At 41.1% G+C, this 21,485-nt stretch overlaps 1 protein-coding gene across 1 annotated transcript in view; it reads left to right on the forward strand.

The window, feature by feature from the left end:
- Positions 1-21,485, forward strand: part of LOC101163802 (AT-rich interactive domain-containing protein 3B) — a 65,685-nt gene that overhangs the window by 11,717 nt on the left and 32,483 nt on the right. Inside the window, exon 3 of the mRNA XM_011493975.3 lies at positions 21,329-21,403. Within this exon, the coding sequence (XP_011492277.2) occupies positions 21,329-21,403 (75 nt within the window). The remainder of the gene's footprint in view (positions 1-21,328; positions 21,404-21,485) is intronic.

A 21,485-nucleotide genomic window follows, 5' to 3' on the forward strand; every position in this document is an offset into this window, starting at 1 on the left:
ATTCACTTAATCTAAAGGCACCATCCAAAAAAACAACTATCTCTTCTAAAACTACTTCATTTAGTCTGTATATCTTTCAGTACTTTACTGATTTCATATTTTATACATATTAAATCATTCCTGATTTGATTGGATCTACAACATTTAATTAATAAATCTTTTAACTTAAGTTACTTTTATGTATTTTCTTGTTAATGAAATAAAAGCTCAAAACTCTTATGAAAACCTAAAAAAACGTAAGAAAAACCCAGATTTAATGATATTCACATTTGGATGTTTTGTCAAAATAAGAAATGACCGGGTGTCACACTGCAGTTCAAGAGGTCCGATGTCCTGCTTGTTTTTAAACTAACCTTTTTTTACTGGCAAAACACACCTGATCCAGGTGATCAGCAGCAGGTAAGGGAGAGACATCCGAAAAACCGGCAGGACTCCAACCCCTCAGGCCTGGGGCTCAACCCCCTCCTGCTTTAGAGAGCAAACAAATGTACCTAAAATGTACTTGAGTGGTAGTTCCTTGTTACCAAATGCATTGATAAAGTAAAGTTCATGTTTGGTTTTAAGCTGACTAGGGCACATTAGAAAAATGAAGCAAAGAGTTTGCAAATTGAAGTCGTTAAATGGAAGTAATATGGATTTAAACCTAAAATTTTACGACTTTTTCTTTAATATTTGGCAAAGTTTTATCACAGTGTTTGATGACCTTTGGCTCTGCGGTTTTGCTGACAAACTGTGCTTTCACATCAGCAAAGCAACAGTTAGTCTCTGAAATTCTTCAGTGTTCTGCACAATAGGCAGCCGACCTGGAAGGCGGAGCCTCAGTCCCGCCGGACGTCGACTCTGCTGATGTCGAAGTGCAGAAATAGTTTGGACGGACCAGGATTTTGTCCCTGTTGTAGCCTTTTCTCCGGATGTCTGTAATTTCTTCTCTGCTCCTCAATGTGGTCATTGTTTGGGAAAAAAACCTTGTTTTGCATTTGTGTGAAGCCTCAGGCGGGAACGTGGATGGTGTGTCCACCTGGAAGGGGGGCTCATCAATGTGACAGTTGGAGCGAAACAAATCGCTTTTTTGTTTTTTACTCCTATGATAACTAGTTTCTCCATTTCTGCAACAGCATGCAAAAAAAAAACAGATCAAAAGCCGATAAGCAGCTTTTACAACAATCATTTGTACTCCCATTTATAAGTACTAACAGTTGTATTTAGCCATTTCTAGCCACTTTCTGCAATATTTGCTGCTCAGGTTGGTGTTTCTACATGTTTTGCTGAAAATATTTCATGTAATAAACGGAACAAATGTTTTATTTTCCAACATCTGACTTTACTTTTTGTTGGTCTTTTGGAAAAATCTCCTTATAAAGCAACACATTTTTGTATCGGAATGGTTTGAAAGGGTCGCACACGTGAGGTTGCATGACGTATCGTCTGTATTTTCCTTAAAATTGAGAGACAAAACCCCTCACCAAATGCTTGTCAGTGTTCACATTTAAATGCAGAATGTTTCGTATCCACTCGAAATGTCACAAATGTGTTTCTTTTTCCCTAAATGGACCCTGGAAGATAAACAGGCCTCTAATGAAAGCCGAGCTATCGATGTGTGCTGTAATCCGATCAGTTTGTAGTAAACCACAAGCGCCCCTTCTGCACACTGTTGCCGGTTTCATTTGTCCTTTACCACCACTCCCCATGAACAGATCTCAACACCTGCTCTTTAATGAAGCAAACAGAGCCAAACGAAACCAAGACATCCTCCACCTTCTTCAGCAGCTGCACTGAAACGCGGCCAAGGTCGTATGACTCTGTCGGTCTCCTTGAGTTTTATATAGGCCGACGACACAATGATATATATGTGTTTATTCATATACAGTGCACACGCACATCAACTGGTGTTTGTGCTGAGCTGCAGTGACCTTTGGCACATGCAGCTCCAGGTCCTGTTGTCCTTGCGGCCCGTATGTGGGTCATTCATATTTAAACACGTGAAGTAACCTGGAGACCTATTGAACGTAGGCAGAGTGCGGCCATTATTGACGTCGCTTTAGTGGTTTGGGGGTCATTTTTTTTATTGGGATGTGATCTTTTTGATTTTGGCTAACAGCTGCTCTTCAGTTTGGGGGAAAAGCTGAGAACAAATGGGCAGTTCTACAACTTAATGGGTTAAACAGCCATTTGCCAAATGGTTTTGCTTTAAATCCCAAGGTTGACGGTCATAAGTAGGTAAAACATTTAACCCCACGTTGCCTCTAAATGTCTGAAAAAGCATTCAACTGCTTTAGATAATGCTGTCCGAGTGGCAGGAATGCTGAAAAACCCTTAACAGCTTTTGTTTGCTTTTACATTGTGAGGACTAAACCACTTGGAAACGTCACACGCAGGTACAACCACAGACATGTTCACTGTACAGATCATCTTTGAGGTCCACCATTTTATTTTGAAAATCCCAAAGTGGACCGGGGACGTGGAGCCGAGTGTAATCCACGCAAACTGCAATTAGGCGGGACAAGGCAAAATTTGATGTTCAAGTCCAAAAAAGTCTAATAATTCTGAAATTTCTGATCTATTAAAATCATAATCATGTTTTTTTTTCATTTTTATGGAAATCTTCCCTCTTAAACTTGTCATGAATAGTAAATTAACCAATAAACAACTAAAAACCTTTTGACACAAAGCTGTACCACCATCATTTTGGGTGTAAAATGGCTGCCCTTTGACCCTTAGCCTCCAGTGGTCATTTCAGGAACTGTAACGTCTACTTCTTGGTTTGTGTCCAATTAAGGAACAGACGGTGGTAGATGCAACAGGTGCTCATGAGTTTTAGTGCCTTATTAAGCCGGTTCACCAGGTGAGCTTTATCACCTGCAGACTCATTGAAAAAATAGGAACCAAACCAAACAGGTCCTTTGGCTAAATTTGCTTTGGTTTTTAAACCCCTGTTTTTGTAAAATTTAAAAGGTCAGGCTACAGAAATAAAAACATGAATGCAATCTGAACAGAATTTTACAGTGCTGTAAAATGTTTTTTTTTATGATTATATATTTTTAAATCTGTTTATTGACTTTACAGAAAGGTTCCATGACATCACGAGTTTGTTAATGTAATCCTTTACACACCAAGCTGTTGTGGTATTTTTGTTTTCACATCAAGATGTGTTGACCAGATCACCAAATCTGTGCGAGAAGCACCACAAATGTCATTTGCTCAATTGAAAGAAAGAAAGAGAAACAGCTGTCTGTTGTTCTGTACATGCGAAAATTAAAAAAAAGTCCTTTCTTTATTTTAAACTCAGGTGAACTTTTTTTATTTCATCTCTGAATTGTGGGCGGGACCATTTGCATGGAGTAAACCTGCCCCCGTTTCCCATCATCCTCTGATACAAGCACTCTCCTGCTAGCTTACAAGCCGTCACAACCCCCACCTAACATTAGCGGTGCAAAAAAATGGCGAGCGATCTCGGAACTATTCAGCTGTGCAGTTTAGATCCAGATTCCAGCTCAAATGAGGAAGACGAAGACGTTCATGGATCTATTTGTCTACAAGTGGATGCATCGGAATAGAGCAGAGCAGGGAGTTTGCCGTAGTAGCTTCTGTATCACACCTGCAATTGTTTTCCAATTGCTTTCTTTCGACTGCTCCTGATTCACTATGATTTTTAGTTTGAAATGCACAACAGTAGAATATTTATAGCTTAATTTTCTTTATATATGTCCTCCATCATGAGAAAAATACCACAAAGACATGTTAAAACACTATCTTCATTGGAGTGGGTCTTTAACGGAGTCAAGTGCAGAAATCATTCGGACAAACAGGATTTTGTCCTTGTTAGCCATTTTTCTGGATGTCTGTATTTTCTTCAAACCGTTGACTTGAAGGTGTTTCCAAAGAAACTATGGTTTTGTCTGGGTTTGGTTTGACTCCTCGTGCAAAAAGAGGAACAGTGAGAGTTGTGCGTTGTTTGTAGCCGTCTCGGCTCTCCTTTTGCTACTGCTTTGGCTTTGCTCCAGACTAGTGTCAGGGGCCTGTAGGTGCTAACTGGGCCACTGTGTCAAAGCACTTGGGTAAATGCTGCGGCTGACTGGGACCTGGCACCAAGCCACGCAGAGAGGAAGCAGCTGAAAGAGGTTCGGAAGGCTTTCCCTGCACGCCTGCCTTCTCGCTTTTCTCTCCTCATCGCGCTTGCTGCCAGAGTTTTGTGTAGTTTATAGTAGTGTGTGCTTGTTTATCTTCAAACACAAGCTCAGTGTAATCATAGACTTGTAAGAGGGAACAACCACCAGGGAGGAAGGCAGAAAAAAACCTGGCTGCAACCCAGGAAATGTCACGTTACTCTTAACAGCCATGTGTTCACAGCTCGGCTCCCAAAATTATTTTTTTTTCCCTCTGCACAACCCTGACGCTGCTCTCCTTCCTAGCGCTGCACGAGGAAACGTCCACACAGAAACTGGGACTTGTGTGTCTGTCAAAAGTCTTTTAGTCCTTCCTCCTTTACTTACTTCTGACTCAATGAATCACATACAGATTTCTGCAATGCAGAGTTTCAGCACACACAGAGAAATGAACTCGTAATTTTCTTCATCGATGACGATGTAATATTGCAAAATTTGTAATAACAAGGACAGATCTCTTTTGAAATGTGGGTGCCTCTGAAACAACAATTGAGTCATCACTTGAAAGAGAAACGCTGGATCATTTCAGATTACAAAATCCTCCAGACCCTGACCCACAGTTTATCTGGTTAATAGACAATCACACTTAATAGAACTATGAACTATGCTAACATGGTCGATAATTTCGTAGGCCTTCGTAGTAAATGATTGACACAAAAAATAAAAATGTGAGCAGCAAAAAGGAATTTTTTGAAGTACTTTGTTTGTTCTGCTGCCTTTGTTTACAAATTCTGTTTTTTTTTTTAAGATGGAAAAAAATATTTGAAGGCAAAATATGGTTTAATAATGTTTGTAGTAGATTCGGATGTCCCAACCCCCAGTGGAGCCAACCTCGATTAGTCAGCCATCTGGTCAAACAAAGGCGTCTCAGGTTTTCCTGCCCTATATAGATGTGATTAGAAAACCAAGGGAAGTTGGTTGCTCTCAGCGCCAGCAGAGTGAATGGTCAGATTGATTGTTTAAAGGAAGTAGTAATAACATTTCCTGCCTTTCCTGAGGATTGTCAACGCATAAAATGCGACTTTGCATGTTTGGAAAAACGTTCTAATACGTGCAGAATTGAGCGGCTTGACAAAATGAGCCCAAAAGAATGAAGCATAAGGTGGTTTTTGTCTGTTTTCAGCAGCGACAGTCATTTAAGGCAATTAGGAAAATTCAATCCATGTAATGTTCAACATTTGCGTCTTTGTAGATACTTTCCCATTACAGTCTGTACTGCCTATTATCTGTGTATCGTATTACCTGCTTCTATAACAATCTTGTTTCCCCATGAAAATAGCTTTAATCTAATCTGAAGATGTTTATGCTTCACCTCTATGATGGTCTTTTACTGGAAGACTAGAGCTGAGTCAGACTCATGGGGAGGTTTTTGGGTTCTGTCATTTCTTTTTATGGCAGTTTCTTTGTGTGTTTTATGTTTTACACTAATACACACATTCGATGATAATTAAATGTTTGAATATGTACAAGTACGCTTTCATATGCTTTGATCCTCCACTAGAGATGTTTCGTCTTTTCTTGGGAGATGAGCTCCAGATGTATGGCAGGCTGCCGCATCCAGGCCTATGGGTCCCTGGAGGGGTGGGGGGTGCTGTCCTGATAGAGGTGGAATACCCCTGCACACTGTAGTCCAGCTGATGAAAAAAAACGGCCCCTTATGAATTGGACCTAACAGAAAGATGCAAAATTGCGCCTAGGTCTTGAATATTTGATAACTCATCATTCCAGGAACAGTCAGAACACATTGTTTCCTAGTAATATCGCGGTACACCTTTCACGGTCACAGATTTTTTTCCCCTCATCACTGCGGTTGCTAGCATCTCCTGAGTTAAAGCACACACGTCTATCAGCCAACTACCACCTTGCAGCACGCCTCCACTGTACCAAAGTAACAAGTAAAAAAGTTTTGTTCCCGACATTCAAAACAGGTAATCGAGAAATAAATTTGAATAAGTTAACTGTACCGATAAGAATTGTAAAGCACAGTACATCCGTCTTTCCTGGCCAATGACAAGGAGATCTTTAGTCACATGGTTTTGTTTGAAAGCTTTGGTCCGATCTGAAACAAATTGAGCGGACTCGATTCAGAACAAAGGATTTCTCCAGTCTGAATACACCCTAAATTTTGAGAGAAAAGTGTGAAAATGTTCATCTCTGTCTAAGAAAAGTGTAGAAAGTGTGTAGTGAGACGTTGATATACGAAGGAAAAACACTGTACTGACTCTTCAAATCGAAGACCGACCGACTGACCACAAGTTATCGTCTGCAAAGAAATCAACTTGCAAGAGTCTACGAATTTTTCTGTTCCATATTGGACAAGTCACGTTTTGGGGTCTGCCAGTACACTGAAAATGTATATGAAGACCTATCGGGTCTGTGCCATGTCTCCAGCTGCCATTAGCATGAGGGTGAGGTGGATACATGCTCTTTAAAAAGACGTGAGATATGTGAGGTATTTTTAGGCAGAACTTGAAGCTCTGAAGAAGAAATGTCTAATAGGCACTTTAGATGGTGTGATAGGACTCACAAGAGCGCCCCACAAGGCAGTTTGTCTCCCTTAAACATGAATCCATTACTTAGAAGCAACTTTAATATCTGTTGCTTTTCACTCCCCAGAGCAAGAAGAAGAGGGTTTAAATCAGATTATCTGAGTGGGGGCCTTGAAAGTCAGTCGTTTGAAAATGTCGTTGCAGAGATCTAGTTTCTTCTGGCCCCGAAACACCAGAGCAAAGGGTTAACTTCCAGAGGTCTGTATGTGGTGGCACAGATGTGATCCACTAAAATGTTTGCTCTGCCTGTGAAAGGGCCTTTGAACCAATGAGTGTGAACTTCTGGCCATACCACCCTATAAACGTTGCATTTGTGTGAGGCAGCGAAAGGGGCCATCTAGTGTAATGGGGGATGGGGCCTCTGCCTCTGGAATGTGGTGTCTTGGTGAAAGGGTTGGAGCTGAACAAATGCAGTCAGTTTATTTGGCAAACCAGACATACTTGTTACCAACAGACATGTTTACCCAGGAGCAGAATATCCAGAGCTCTTAAGGTTCAAGACCCACCACAGTCTCTTTTTTTTCTCTCTGTTTGGTTGAAAAATCTCAACGAAAGTCGGGAAATTGTTTATCGTTGTACACGTTTTGAGTTTCATGTGTCCGTCTGCCTGCCTGTTTTCTCGTATTTGTCTCTATCCCCCTCTCCCTTTTCTCCGTCTTATTTTTTTTTTCCAGCTTTGTAATTGGAGTGATTAATGGAGGGAGGGGTGGTCTTGCCTGCAGGCCTGTTTTTCAGTGGCCTATTAAGAGGTGCAGCAGCGCTTAGACCAGGACAGGTAGCAGCATGCTTTGCTTCTGGACGTTTAGCCTGTCGCCCACCACTTTGTCTGCCAAAACCCCCGGAAATCTCTTCCGGCCCCGAACATCACCGAACGCTCCGAAAGCAGGCAGGCCCTCCAGGACGTGGGATTTTTGATGCCTCCTAACAGTTCTTAATGAGAGAATGGCATCAGCGGTGGATCTGGTTCTAAGCAGAAACTCAGCCATATGTTCCAGAGTGGCAGTGAGATTTAGTTCCTTCTTGTCGCACATAGGATCACGATTAGCGAGAGCCTTTGTTGACGGTAGCGTATGGCCAGCTCATCATGAAATCCTTTACAATAGTTAGCAGATAAAGGACGCCATCCGCTCAGTCTAATTTGCCTCAGCCCCCCCCCCCCCCCCCCCCCACGCGATGGAAAGAGCTCCTTTAAATGTGTCCTGTAGAGAGATCATTGCCCCAATTATTTGATTTGGATTAAAGATTTCTGTCCCCCGTTATGCGCGTTATTGCAGGCATGCTGGGAAGAAGCAGATTTGCTTTCTGTGACGACGTGAGGGGTTCCTATGCCGAAGCTTCAGGGCATTTCCGCGCTGCTCCTCCTGTAGGATATTCGCTGCCATTGTTGGCTGCCGTCCAGATTTCTGCTAAAGGCCTTGATTGTGATTAAATTACTGCTGTTGTGTCTGCTTGAGAGATTTTTCTTACTGAACTGTTTTGACAGCCACCAATTTGGCTAAAAATGATTTGTCCGGGAATGAGATGTTAAGCGTACCTGTGGGATGAGACGGCCTCTACTGTTACTGTGAGATCCTGTTTCTGGTGTACAGGAATGTTAGTTGGTAAATCTCACGAAGCCCTCCCCCCCCCCATGATTTCCTCCTGTTTTCATACCGGCTGGGATCGCACTAGAAAACACTGCAGCATTTGGTTAACTTTGATTTACTGCCTCTGGTTGCTGTAGGGATCCTGCCTCTGTGAGCACGAATTCTGTTTTCCTTGAGGATAGGTGTGGCTGTTTACACCATTCCTGCAGATGACTGCAATTTGATGAGGGTTTCCCACGGAAAGCTTCATTATGTTACGCAAAGTTAGGGTGTCTTGTTGGAGGTTAGGGGGTTAGGTCACCCTGGGAGCTATGATCCTCTCTTCTCAGTTTCGCTGGTTGTGGCTGTGGGTGACTGAGGATGATGAGTATTGACGTGTGCTGCGAGATTGCGTCCGGAGGGGGGCAGGGGACTTCCCCGTGTTTGCACATCCAGGGCTATTGATTTGGGCTGCCTATTCAGTGGCCATGGCCCAGGGGACTTGATCTGCAGCGCACAGCTTTGAAGGGTGGGACACAGAGAGCCATGACTGTAGTTTGGCGTAGGAGGATAGGGGTTGGAGGTATGGCTCAGGGCTAATGGCCCTCTTGGTTGGCGTAGATGTCTGTTTCCCTTCATAGCCTTTTGTTAAGTTCACAGGATCACACTGGAGGGCCACAAAACAGCATCTGTCATCAGGTTTGCCTCACGTTTCAGTTGAGCTGTGGTGACATTTGTTATTTTAGCCTTCCTTCTAGTCATTAATTCACTTTTTTAATTTATTTTTTATTGTTTTCCAATGTCCTGCTTCAAGATATAATAGCTGCTCTGTGTCCAGGTTACTTTTTGTTGTTTTTACTATCCAAAAAGGGATTTCCATTGTGAGATTTGTACACTTTCCAAAGGCAATTGGACACTTGGAGACTTCCCGTCCACCTCTAAGTGAAAGCACATCACATGATGCTTTTATTAAAAGCGAGCCTCTTCATCCAGTATCAGCTCCACTATCAAATTGGAGAAGTGCTGTCAACATCCTGAGCAATCAATGCCATCAACCCCCCACTCCCCAAGCAGCAGCCATTAACCCCTCTTGTTCCGGCATGCCTGGCCTCACTAAAATGGTGGCTCTTCTGCAGACATCTATCTATAATGGCTGAGCAGAATTGCCTTCAAGCAAATGCATCGACATTCAACTAGACGTGTGTTGCATAGGTTGTCTGATGGAGAGCTATGCAAAGAATGTCAACTTAATGAAGGTTGTTCATTGTAGCGCACGGCGATAATGGCAGCATATACACGCTGCTTTTCCACAACATGTTTACGCGCTGGATTCCTTGGTGTGAGGGCCTCAGAGGGAGGGTGTTACTGCTGGCAACCTTAGAAAGTTACTAACTTGTGTGAGAATTCATCCAACCCCAAAAAACCTGTCCAGCTGTCAAGTGTGTAGGTGTATTGATAACAAGAAAGGCTCCTGGTGAAAACAAACTCACCACCATCCTATTAATGGCTTTAGTCTGTATACTTATTAGGTCTGTGGATGGCCTCCCAATTCGATTCCAGACCAGTGGTTCCCAGATCAAACTACAATTCTTCTTATTTGATATGAAGGTCAAACATTCATAATGTAGGTCAATTTAGTGACTGTGGCCTTGAAAAAAATCATCTAATCATGGCACAAACTGTCATTTTAGTCAGTTTGTGAGTTGTCAACTATTTCATAGTTGTGAAATATTCTTTAGCGGCCGGCAAGGAAGCCGACGGGCTCTTTATCTCCACTCCCCCAACTACCTTGTTCAGACGCAAATGTCTTGTACAAGGGTCTTGAGCTTGACTTTTTGTTTGTAGGAGTCACATGTCTGAGAAAAATACGTGAAACCGTGACTATTTAAACGCGTATTTAAAATCTTTTTCGTTTGTTTTTTAATATGGCTTTTTAGTGCAACTCAGAAAATATGGTACTTTGTTGTCTTACCATCTGTATAGTTAGTTTTATATTCACTTCTATACGGTTTCTGCCTTGAAATTGGAAGAAAATCGTTTGCTTCTCGTGTGTGAGTGAGAAAATAAAGGCAAAAATGAGTAATGCTGGAGGAGCCCCTTGAACTCCAATTCAAAAACTTTCCATAAACACAGCCTGAGCTTTTAAAGAGACCCCCCCCCTCCCTGTTTTGCTTTGACAGTGCCCAGCTCCTGCTCCGTCTTGGTCATCTACCTTACTCTTATCCCTGATTTGGCACCGAGCCACTTGGTCGTGTATGGCCATAATGTAATTAGGCCACCCACCGCCTGGCCAGTAAACCTACTAATAACATGAGGGAAACAGAGAAACACTTATGTTCTGCGTTTATACCAGCAGACGCACACACTGTGGCCTGTGCCGCTTTAGTGCAGTGTTGCATGCTCGGCCATAATGAAATTAGTCTGCAGAATTTTTAGTCTGGCGTATCGAGCAACTAAAAGGCAGATTCGCTTCTTATTTCTGAAAAAATGAGTGCTTTCAAAGACTGTGCGCTAGAAAGAAGCATGTGTTTCTGCATCAACACAGGCTCAATGAAAAGACCCATGGACCTCATGGATTTTAATGAACAATGTCAGTACTTTCTCAGACGGGTTGCCAGCTTCTCTTTCCAGTAGCGCTTTAATTCTTTCAGAGTTGCAGGCATCTGTATTTAAAGACCCTTTAAGTCCATTCCATTAACATCTATCTTTACTTAACATCTGTTTTAATTTCGCTTTTCTGCTGTAATATCTTTGTTTTGTGGACCAGTCGACTTCTCCCCTTAAGTTGTTGGACAGATGGGCTCGTATTTGAGTCCAGAAAACATTGGAATGTGAGTCAAAGAGCGTAAGATACTGAGACCCCGTGTCTGCAAAACAAACCTAAATAATCACACAAACCCCCCCTCCTCCTTTTTAAACAGAAGGGGCTGTCAGCCCTTTAAAGGAAGCAGTAAATGTTTTGTCTTTCTAATCTCACTTACCCCCCCCCCCCCCACTTAAAAGGAAACCTATGACGATTTTAGTGTTTTTTTCCTAGATAATATCTTGGTATGAGGTTGTATATATGGGCCTTAACATGGGCTGAAGGTCAAAGTCTGAGTTGGCCTCATCACTCTATATAAGTTTGCAGCAGTTGCTCATCCATTTACCATCTTTGTTTTGGGACAACAGACTGAACACTTCATGTCAGGAGAAGTCGGGCTGTGATGAGCCAAGTGGGCGGGTGCACCAGGGTGTTTGGGTGGATGGATATTTTTTTGGCTGGGACCTTCACATATTCTCTAAAGTTAATTATGTTTCATTTTTTTATTTTTATTTTTTCGGGAAGCTTTCCTGCTGTACGGATTTGTTTGTTTGTGTGAAGTCTGTAAATTTCTTAATGTCATTGCTGTTGTTACCCAGTAGGATGGAGAGATTTGGATCAGCCCTTTCATTTAAAGACCAAATAATCTCACTGTAATTAGTGCGAGACAGAGAGAATCACTGTTCCCAGTGTTTTTTTCACACGACCATATTTTAATGCTAAATTAAATATTCAGTCATGAGTTAAAGTAGATCATGAGAAATGTGCCTCAGTGATTGTGATTCTTACTGTTATTCTATAAACAACAAAAAATGTTGAGTTTTTTTATGATTTGAGTGTTTGCAGGGTTCACAAAGATGGAATAGTTTCACCTCATCTGCTAAATCAATCCTGATGTTTAAAAATCTTTCATTTTGTATTTCTGTGTTTAAGGATCGCCACAATTTTCCATTTCTTTTAAAGAAATCTGTTTAATTTCAGCGCACAAGTGAGAAAAACCTTTCCCAGATAACGGAATGATACTTTTTTCAACTTAAACACACAGAGAAAGAAATGTACTTTTCCATACAGTATTTAGAATAAGGTTTTACTCAACCCAAAGCAGTACACCTCTTGTTCATAGCTGCACAGTCTGGCTAAGGCAGAGGTTAATGAAGTGTTTGTGCGACTCCATGAGGGGGGAGTTTGGCTGAGATTAAGTGCTAGATGGGGCTCTGCAGCAAAAGGGCATTGCTGTACCTCTATAAAGTTCCATGCAGCCCAATATGATAATGAACTGCGTTGATGAATGTCACAGGACTGAAAGGAGGTTTTTGTTGCTCCCAGAAGACAACAGAAAAAGCTTGTCTGGTATCTGGAAAAAGCTGCTTTCAGCTCAAGAAAACTCTATGAAACATGTGGTTTGTACCGCTCCATCTGGTTACAACATCAGTCAGTAGTTTGTATTCAAGCAGCTGCAGTATCTTTACTTTTTGTTGCACTACATGGTTGTGTACTTTCTACTGGTGTGATAGATCTCAGTAGTTTCAGAAGAATATTCAGTTAGTTGCCAGATTTAATTTTGTTCAGATATAGTGTATGAATTAACTTCCTTACTTTACTTTGCAACCTAATATTAGTATGTACCTGCCGTGGTAGGAGTACTACTTTTAAACATAACTAACTTTAACCTTTAATTTGACTTTATTTTGTCTAACCAAAGGCTGTTTCCGTGAAGGAGCTGCATTTTGAGTGTTCCAATGACATTAACGAATTTTGAACATTGATGCCAGAGACTTTGGGAAAACTCTGTCATTCTATTGGTCAGAATATACCATCCTTTTTTTCTACCTTTTTTTTTTACATGTTCTAGAGAATTATTTTTTCAGGATATTTTTTCTGTAGTTCAAGTTATTCAAGTCATAAACTTACCAATCAGATGCCTCAATAAAAATAGTTGGTGTCAAGTCAAGGCTTTGAAATATTTGTCAGATTTCATAAAGCCTGCAAAGGGGGTGGCCTTCCAACAAGCTCACTACAGATTGGTGAGATGTGGTTGCCATAGAAATTCAGACTGACTCTGACCAATCAGTGCTTACTGATTGGTTCCAACATGGCAGCGTCCGTATAGCAGCTGAATTGACTTCATTTCGTTGGAGTAAACCATTTCACATCACACTATTTCAGGCCAGGTCTCATATACAGTCAATGCTCAAGACAAATTATATTTTGGAATGCCAACTACTTTTCACATTAAGTTATCAACTTATAAGCTGTTTATTTTATTTTTGACTCATGTTTCACACGTGCTTTACATTTTCCCATATCTCACCATCATTTGGTGAACAGATTTTTCTGTCTCCATTTCCTCCACTGAAACTAAAACAGGAAGCTTATTGTTCCAAATCCACCAAATTCTTCACAGGAAACCAACTTCCTTCTCTGTAAATTGTTGACCGTTCACCAAAAATGGCAGCCTCTTTCTCCAAACACCACTCCCTGGTCTTTTCTTATTTAGAGCAGTTCCTCTCGTTGCGATTCTCCATTGTTTAGACTCCAGGTTGGGCTCGCGTTTTCACCAGAAATAGAACTTTTACTCTGTTTTAGTCTCTAGGGCTGTTTAGACGGAGAATTTGGACTGAGAGCCAATAAGACAAGAGGAGAAGACGAGTGAGTTGGATTTAGAGTCCATGTTTGGTCACCTTGTAAATGCTTCCTCATTTTCCACCCTTTTGCTTTGTATTCTCAATCAAAACAGACGTGCAAGTACAGGGAGGAATTGTGTCATAACGGTTCATTAAATGATGGTGTCATATTCTTTTCCTGCTATCGTAAACCTGTGCAGCGTGGCTCGAAGGGATTCATTGAAATGAACATGAAACGTGTTAGGCAAGCCATGTAAATGTCTGTTATAGAAAGGCATGAACATGCAGGAGTATTCTTCTCCTCTGGAAGCCATTTCTGCAGAAGCGCCAGCCGTTATGAAGCAGGAGGAGGCTAATCATAAGGAGTGCTCCCAACACATCAGTAGCCGCTCTAACTTAACAAAAAGCAACATGGTGTTAACATTCCTCAGCTGACCAAGGTCCCAATTCAAGAGCCAACATGTCTGCTCCTGGTTAATGGCTCATGTTATAATTACTGAGCCCGTGTGTGTGCGCTGTAAAGAAAAATCACTTGAAAAACAGACATGTTTTTCTATAGATAAAACCGGATTTTCATGATGACAAATGTCAGGAGGGATTACGATCTGAAATGGCCTTTTGTTGCTGGATCTCTGTCATATATCACCAATGATCTCAGATAAGAAAATTCTGCTCTCCATCAGTCTTCTCTTAACAGTTTCTGGAGTTCCACTGTGAATCAGTTCGTTTGCGAGTTGGAAACTCTCAGATGCCAGTGGCTGTTGTTCCCAGTGACAGGTTTACCACGTTGTTTGGTATGGTGGTGGAGGTGAGATGATTTGGGATTTTCAGCCTCTGGTTCCGGGCATCATGCTGCCGTGAAGTCTGCTTTAATATAAGTAAAGTCAAATGTTTTACCTCTCAGATCACGCGTCTTCGTTTTCACATGACTGCAATTACAAATACATTTAGAATAATTATATTAAGCTATAAATATAAATATAAGTTACTGTTGGTTAGAAATAATAGAAAAAATCTGAACTAAGATAGGATTCATTGCTTTCTAAGTGGGATGATTTTCTCTTGACTGATGGGATCAAACTGTGTTCTGCATATATGTTCCATCTTTATCATGAGTTCTGTGGCGAGAACTATGAATAAAGTGATGGATGGTGACATTATTTCTAAAATCGTTACATGATCTTCTGACCGGATGACCCAGCGGATGCCGAGTCATGACTGTTTGGGTAATAAACACCCATGAAGACTGATGTAGTAAATTCATTTTCAAATTAGTCGTTTAAAAAAAATTATTTAAAGCCACTGAAAAATGCAGCCATTTCTAGTGTTTATCTACTCTTGTGTTGCGTAATTTACAACTCTAAAATCAACGTTTATATATTAGAGACCCTTTATTTGAACTGGCATTAGATGAGAAAAATTTTGGGACCATTATTCTGAAATAACGTTGATTAACAACAACAAAATCAACACTTACTTCACATAATAGTTAACGCTTATTTAAAATTGCTGTTACCCAGTGAGCGTTAGGTGAGAAAAAGTGTTTTACGTTGAAATAAAGTCAATGTACAACAAAAAAATCAACATTTTTATATCATTTCTATATTCATGATACAATGTTGTTAAATTTTGGTGTCATAACAGGGACCCCCTTTTTTTATTTGTATTAGGAGTTAGAGACATTTTATATTGAAAAAGGTTGATTAACAGCAATAAAATCAACATTTATTTATGATAGACCCTTTAACTGAACTGGCATCAAGGGGACAAAATATAAGGGAGTCAAATATGATCTATATTTAAATTAGCCTTAAGGTGAGGAAAAATGTTAGGACTTCTGTATCTCTTATTGAAATGTTAATAACTAATGAACACATATTAAAACAAAAGTATCGGAGAACAGTTTATTAATAAACTTCTCAATTCATGATCCCTAAAGGAGCAACTATAGCTAGTAGTCATGTGCAGTGGAAAGGTAGATCCCTGATCGTGTTCATATCATATCACATGTTTAATCATGTGTGTTACATGTTCATCTTGTCAAAACTGTTGTTCATTCAATGCAAAGCTTTATGAAATTAAGGTTCAGCTTCAGGCAGCTTCAAAAATATGTTTACAGTGGAAGGTTTTTTAGAATTTTTGCGAAATCCTAAAAAACAACGATGGAAACATGAGTGGGAGGGTTTCACCTCAGGATGGGCCGTCGTCCGTCTCTGTCTGGTCAGTAAGTAGCCCACTATCACCCGCCCTCTTCCACGGTGGTTTCCGCTTTCAAAGAAACAGCATCATTACGTGACACACAAGTTTGGCATTTATCACACGGCAGCTTATCTCTGTGCGATCTGGATCTAAAAAAACAAAAGCAGAGAGCTTCCGAAAGGAACGATGCGTAATTGAAATAGTTGGGATATTACATTGGAGCTCACGTCTGTGTTAAATGCTGCAGACGTGGAGGCCCTGCATTTGTGGAGACGGCTAGTTTGCAGAGACCACCACAGACTTGAAACAGGAACCACTTGTAAAGCTCAGCATGGTGCCTCAGCTATGTGCGGACAGATGCAGATGCCGTTGGAATTTTAAAGACAGGACTTTGTCATATTTCTGACGGCGTTGCGCAGATGACTAATCCAATTCAATATCAGTCTGGTTCCAACGCTTACAGTACTGGGGTACCTTTAGGTCAGTTAAATCTGTAGGTGTTGGGTTCCAAAGGTAATTCTTTTTTTTTTTAATGGTTACTGTGGGTTTTAAAGCAGAGTTAATGCAGAGGCTTACATCTTGACAATGACTGGACGCTACTGTTCTGTCCCTTTAGACCTTTGTTTAGAGCTGAAGTCAGAAACACCTTGACCTCTGCTCTCTCCTACTAATGTCCCTCAGGGACAGTGTGTTTGTGTGTGTATAAACACATTTGTGTCCCCCTAACAGAGCCAAGGCCAATAACCCAGAGGCATTTATGATTATCGCAATCATCGCAATTGACCAATTAACTTCACATTAAAGGACATTTGTGAATAAAAACCCTAATCCTGATTCCTGTAGTTGCTGGCATACAGTAATCCTGTTTGTAAATGGTAAATTGCATATACCAGGCCTGCACAATAAATTGCAAATTTATCGCAATATCAAGCTGTGCCATACCCATATCGCAAAGGTTTGTTAAAATTGCGATAAATGGTAACCTTAAATGTGCGATAACAATCTTATGGCAGCTTTAGGTATTTAAGAAATCAATTAAATCCATTTATGCATTTGACCAATCATATGGTCCCCTTGCATGTAAGATGCTCGCCTCCTATGTAGACAAGGGTTATTTGGAGTATAATTTCAGTTATGTTGACTCTTTTTCAAATCTAACGGTTTTCCGGGTAAATGAAAATGATGTTTTTGGTTGTTTTGGTATTTGTTCATGTATCACAAGTTATATTGTCATCGCAATATTGATCACTCATATCGCAAATCGCAAGTTTTGCTCATATCGTGCAGCCCTAGCGTAATTTTTATATGGCACGGCTTTTTTACCTTCCTTTAAAGCTAGAAGTGCTTTACAGTCACAGTACCTTTCTGGCATCAACCCATAATCACCAGATTACGGGTTGGGGGGTTATGGAGGTTCAATGTCTATCCCAAGGACACTATAAAAAAGAAGGCAAGCAAGCCGGGAACTGAACCTCTTCCGATCTTTTGACCACTCAACCTTTGCACCACCACCTCAATCCTGACATGTAATCCTGACATTCACGTGAAATGACAACAAAACGGAGACCATCCGGCCCATTTCTACCTACAGCGAAGGGAAAACCTTAGATTAGTGGTCTCCAACTCCCAACCCACGAATCGATACCAGTGCGTGGGACAGTTGGTACCAAGCCGCAGATAAAACAAACACATTAATCCATTGTCTCTGCAGACCACTAAATTGAAGCACGAAAAGTAGCAAAGTCAACAAAAAAACTAACTTATTTAGAAAGTTGTTTTTTTTGTTTTTGTTTTTTAGCAGAAAAGAGTCAGTGCGGAAACGGAAGAAGAGCCTTTGACTTCAAAATAAAAGAAATTTACATTTAACAGACAGACCAGGAGTCTTTACTCAATGTATGGATTAATTTTTTCCACAGACCACAATAATAATGCAAAATCTTCAGCTACTGGGTGTCTAATGTTAAGTGGATGCTGCTAATAAAGTTGCTCACACCTTAATAATTGGACGAGGTTGAAGTTGGCATTCGATGTTTTAGCTAAATCTAAATCACATTTCAGTTTTTCCTCAATGATAGTGTTTAAGTGGGTAAATAAAGTTTAGAGCAGATGCAGGTATTTTACAGAGCACGACGCATGAACCTAAAACCTAAAAAACCCCGCCCACTTTAGGCTCGTACAGATTGAAAATATTATAAGACATCAAACCAGTCCGTGGCCTTAAAAAAGGTTGGGGGCCCATTTCCTTGGACCATCTGTGTAAACTGAGAATTATCTGAAGTCATAATCATTTATAAAAGATTAAAGTTTAACAGAGATGGTCAAGTTTTGTGCAAAGGTCAATAAACATTTACATAGTTTGAGTTTACCATGTAATGTTGCACACATAGAATCTTCTGTAGCTTTGAACACTGATTTATCAGTTGTTTTTCTTCCTAATGTTTAGTTTAAAAAAGGGTGGGTAATTACTTATTGTTCTTTTATATGTTACTACCCACCTGTTCAAAAATGTTGGCTCTCCGAATGTGGTGACGAACATTCGCACACCTGCAGGGGCAGACTTTTTTTTTTCTTTCTTTAGTTGTAAGTGTCCCTTCCAAATTAATTGGTAACCTTAAAGCAGCTGTCGCTGTTGTGTTGCAAGTTGGTAGCTAATGAATATTTGTTTAGAGAGCATGAATGTTGACAGCGGTTACACAGGAGAGTGAGAGGGTGAAAATGACTTGCTCTCAGGGGCCTTGACAACCTTTGCCCCCGGGGCTCTTGTTTCAGGCCCTGTAATTGCCACTGACCAATGGGCTACCAGTTGAAACTAGACCCCGAGCAGCAGCTATTAACGTCCCCCTCCGAACGGATCTTGTTTTGATTCCCGATGCTTTTATAGGTTTTGTCTTTAGGAGACATTCCTGCTCGGCACATACCGTGCACTCCTTTCTGCCCCTATTTTCCTTCCTTCCCGTCTTGTGGGGCCATTGCCCCCCCCCCCCCCCCCCCCCCCGCGCGCGCTCACAAACATCCACGCCGCCACCATCAGCAATGCACGTTTTGTGTGCATGCGTACGTGCGTGTGCACACAGAGGCTGCTGACCAGCCCACCCTCCTCTGGCCTCTTCTGATAGCTACACTCCATGAACTTGGCCACCCGTCACAGCTGCGTTAAGATTGGAGGATGGGGGGGCCCGTGTATCCAGCTGTGTCGGAAGACACGGGTGGGGGCAGGGCAGGCTCAGATGCAGATGGTTTGGGTCAAATGGAGATGTTTGAGGGTGAAGGGGGAAGGGGGCTTTCGGAGCTCAGGGGCACAATAACTCCAGGGGTTCCTCCTTCAACCTCTGGATGAATTCATTGAGAGGAAGCCAACATTTGTTTTCAGACGTTGCTTAGTTTTGTCCTCGCAGATGACTTATCTACGTCGGATCTGCAGCGTGCTACCACCCACAGAATCAGGGATTGACATGTCAGTGTTTTGATGATGAAACATCCATGTCATTTCCAACATACAGATAAGTTGTAGTAACCTGAACTGAGTGACCCGCCCCCCCTAGCATTCCAGACAGGAAGTACCCGCTGGCTCCAAGAAGCCAAAATCCCGTAGATATCTATAGAGAAATAACTGGCTATTTGTCGGAATAACCATTCTTGCTCTGGCACATTCTTTTCTTGTTAATCCTCAGTTTTTCTTTATGAAACTTCTTTCCTGTAGTGGGAGTTATTCAAGTTATGAATTCAAGTCCAATAAAAAAAAAGTCGGTGAAGCCGATGTTCAAGACGTTTGAAAGATGTCGTGTAGCCCACTTGCACGTTGTAGGGGTATGGACTTTCAACAAGCTCACTTCTGATTGGTAGTAGTAGTTGCCATAGCAAGTTAGCCCGACTCGAGCTAATCACTGTTTGTTTGGAGTTTGTGTAACAATTCGTTTTAACGACTTGACTCATGTTGTAGTTTGTGGTTGCCCATACCTAACATGGATCCAGGACATCTTTAGTCAAAACGTCAACCAGTGTGACTCAGAGAGAAATACCTGATACTGAACAGTGCAGGTGAAGTTTTACGCATTCCTTAGATTTTCTTGCAAGATCATCATGTGTAAATGAAATATGTGTACAAACAAACAAGTAAACAAGAATTCATGTCAAATCCATTCACATTTTAGTGTCCTAAAGTTCAGCCCACTGTTGTTTTTCCACATAATAATCTAAAGGGAACATTATTAAAACAACAAGTCTTTGCTAAATTCCAAGTGTTTCCACACATTGGACTGGAATGATGGACTGATCAGTTTTTGGTGACATCACATGTGTGTTGTCTGCTGTGATGCACTTGGTCGGATAGTGTTTTCTTATATCAATTATATTAGATGTATTTCACTTTTAAATGATTAGAATGGAATAGGAATTTGATTAACAACTTGGCCTAGACAGATCAATCTTGTTGGATCGTAGGAATAGAAATCGAGTCGTCGATTAAGTCGATTCATTGTTACACCCTTACTGCCTATGGACGTCATCTGGCTCCAACATGGTAAACGGTTCATGGCATTTACTTATATGGCGCCTTTCTACCTTCATTGAAGGCTCAAAGCACATAACAGTCATAGAACATTCCTCCACTCACATACATTCACAGACTGACGGTGACTCCGCTGCCTTAGATGGTGCCACCAGAGTAGGGTTCAGTGTCTTGCCCAAGGACACTGGTGGCTGAATTGACTATATTTGGCTCGGAGCCGGAAGTAAGCCATTTTCTATGGGTGATGTCACACTCACTGGGTCCAGTTCTCTCATATAGTCAACGGTTGGAACAGTGAAAACAGTTATTTCCAGCAGACGGAGCCATAAAACGATCCCAATCGTGGGCGTGTGCGCAAACATCATCTAAAAAATGTACAATCTTTGAGGAGGCAAATGATTTTCTGCTTCCTGTCAACAAATATTTACAAAGAAATGTTATAAAAACAGAGATATCTATCAAAAATAGATTAGAAAGGTCTTTAATGTCTATCAGAAGTGAAAAAACTCATTTTCTTAGGGAACTTAAAGAAAATACAGAGTTTGAGGAATAAAGTAAAGAAATGTCCGCACTGCATGGAGAGCTGTCAATCATAATCAGTTGTGATGGACTGTTACCCTGCCCAGGCCAGAGATTGTGTCACATAAACTTTAATGTACAAAAACAGGATGTCTAGAAAACGGATTTACACTTTAATGAACATTAAAGGAAGATAACATAAAAGTTTTTGTCATGGTCAAAAAAGCAGAGGAAGTTCTTTGATGGTAGTTGGATGTTGTAAAATAAAAGCTAAAGTACAAAGCATGGAGAACCACAACACAAAGATCGGTTCTCAGATTCTGTCACTGGGTTTTTCCACGCAGACGGCTCCGCTCTGCTTGTTTATTTCCTCTCTGACCTTGATTATCTCGTTTGCAGAATGGCAGTGGAGGATGGACAGATGAAGCCGACAGCAACAGAGGAAGAGGGGAAGCCTCCAGGGACTTTGCAAAGGTGAGTTCTCTAAACCCACTCCAGAGTTTGGAGAGCAAAGAGTATGAAAGCAATGTCTGTCTTTACTGGTTCTGACCCGGAA

The sequence above is a fragment of the Oryzias latipes genome, chromosome 3, assembly GCF_002234675.1.
Source record: "Oryzias latipes chromosome 3, ASM223467v1".
In the NCBI taxonomy this organism is placed as follows: Eukaryota; Metazoa; Chordata; class Actinopteri; order Beloniformes; family Adrianichthyidae; genus Oryzias; species Oryzias latipes.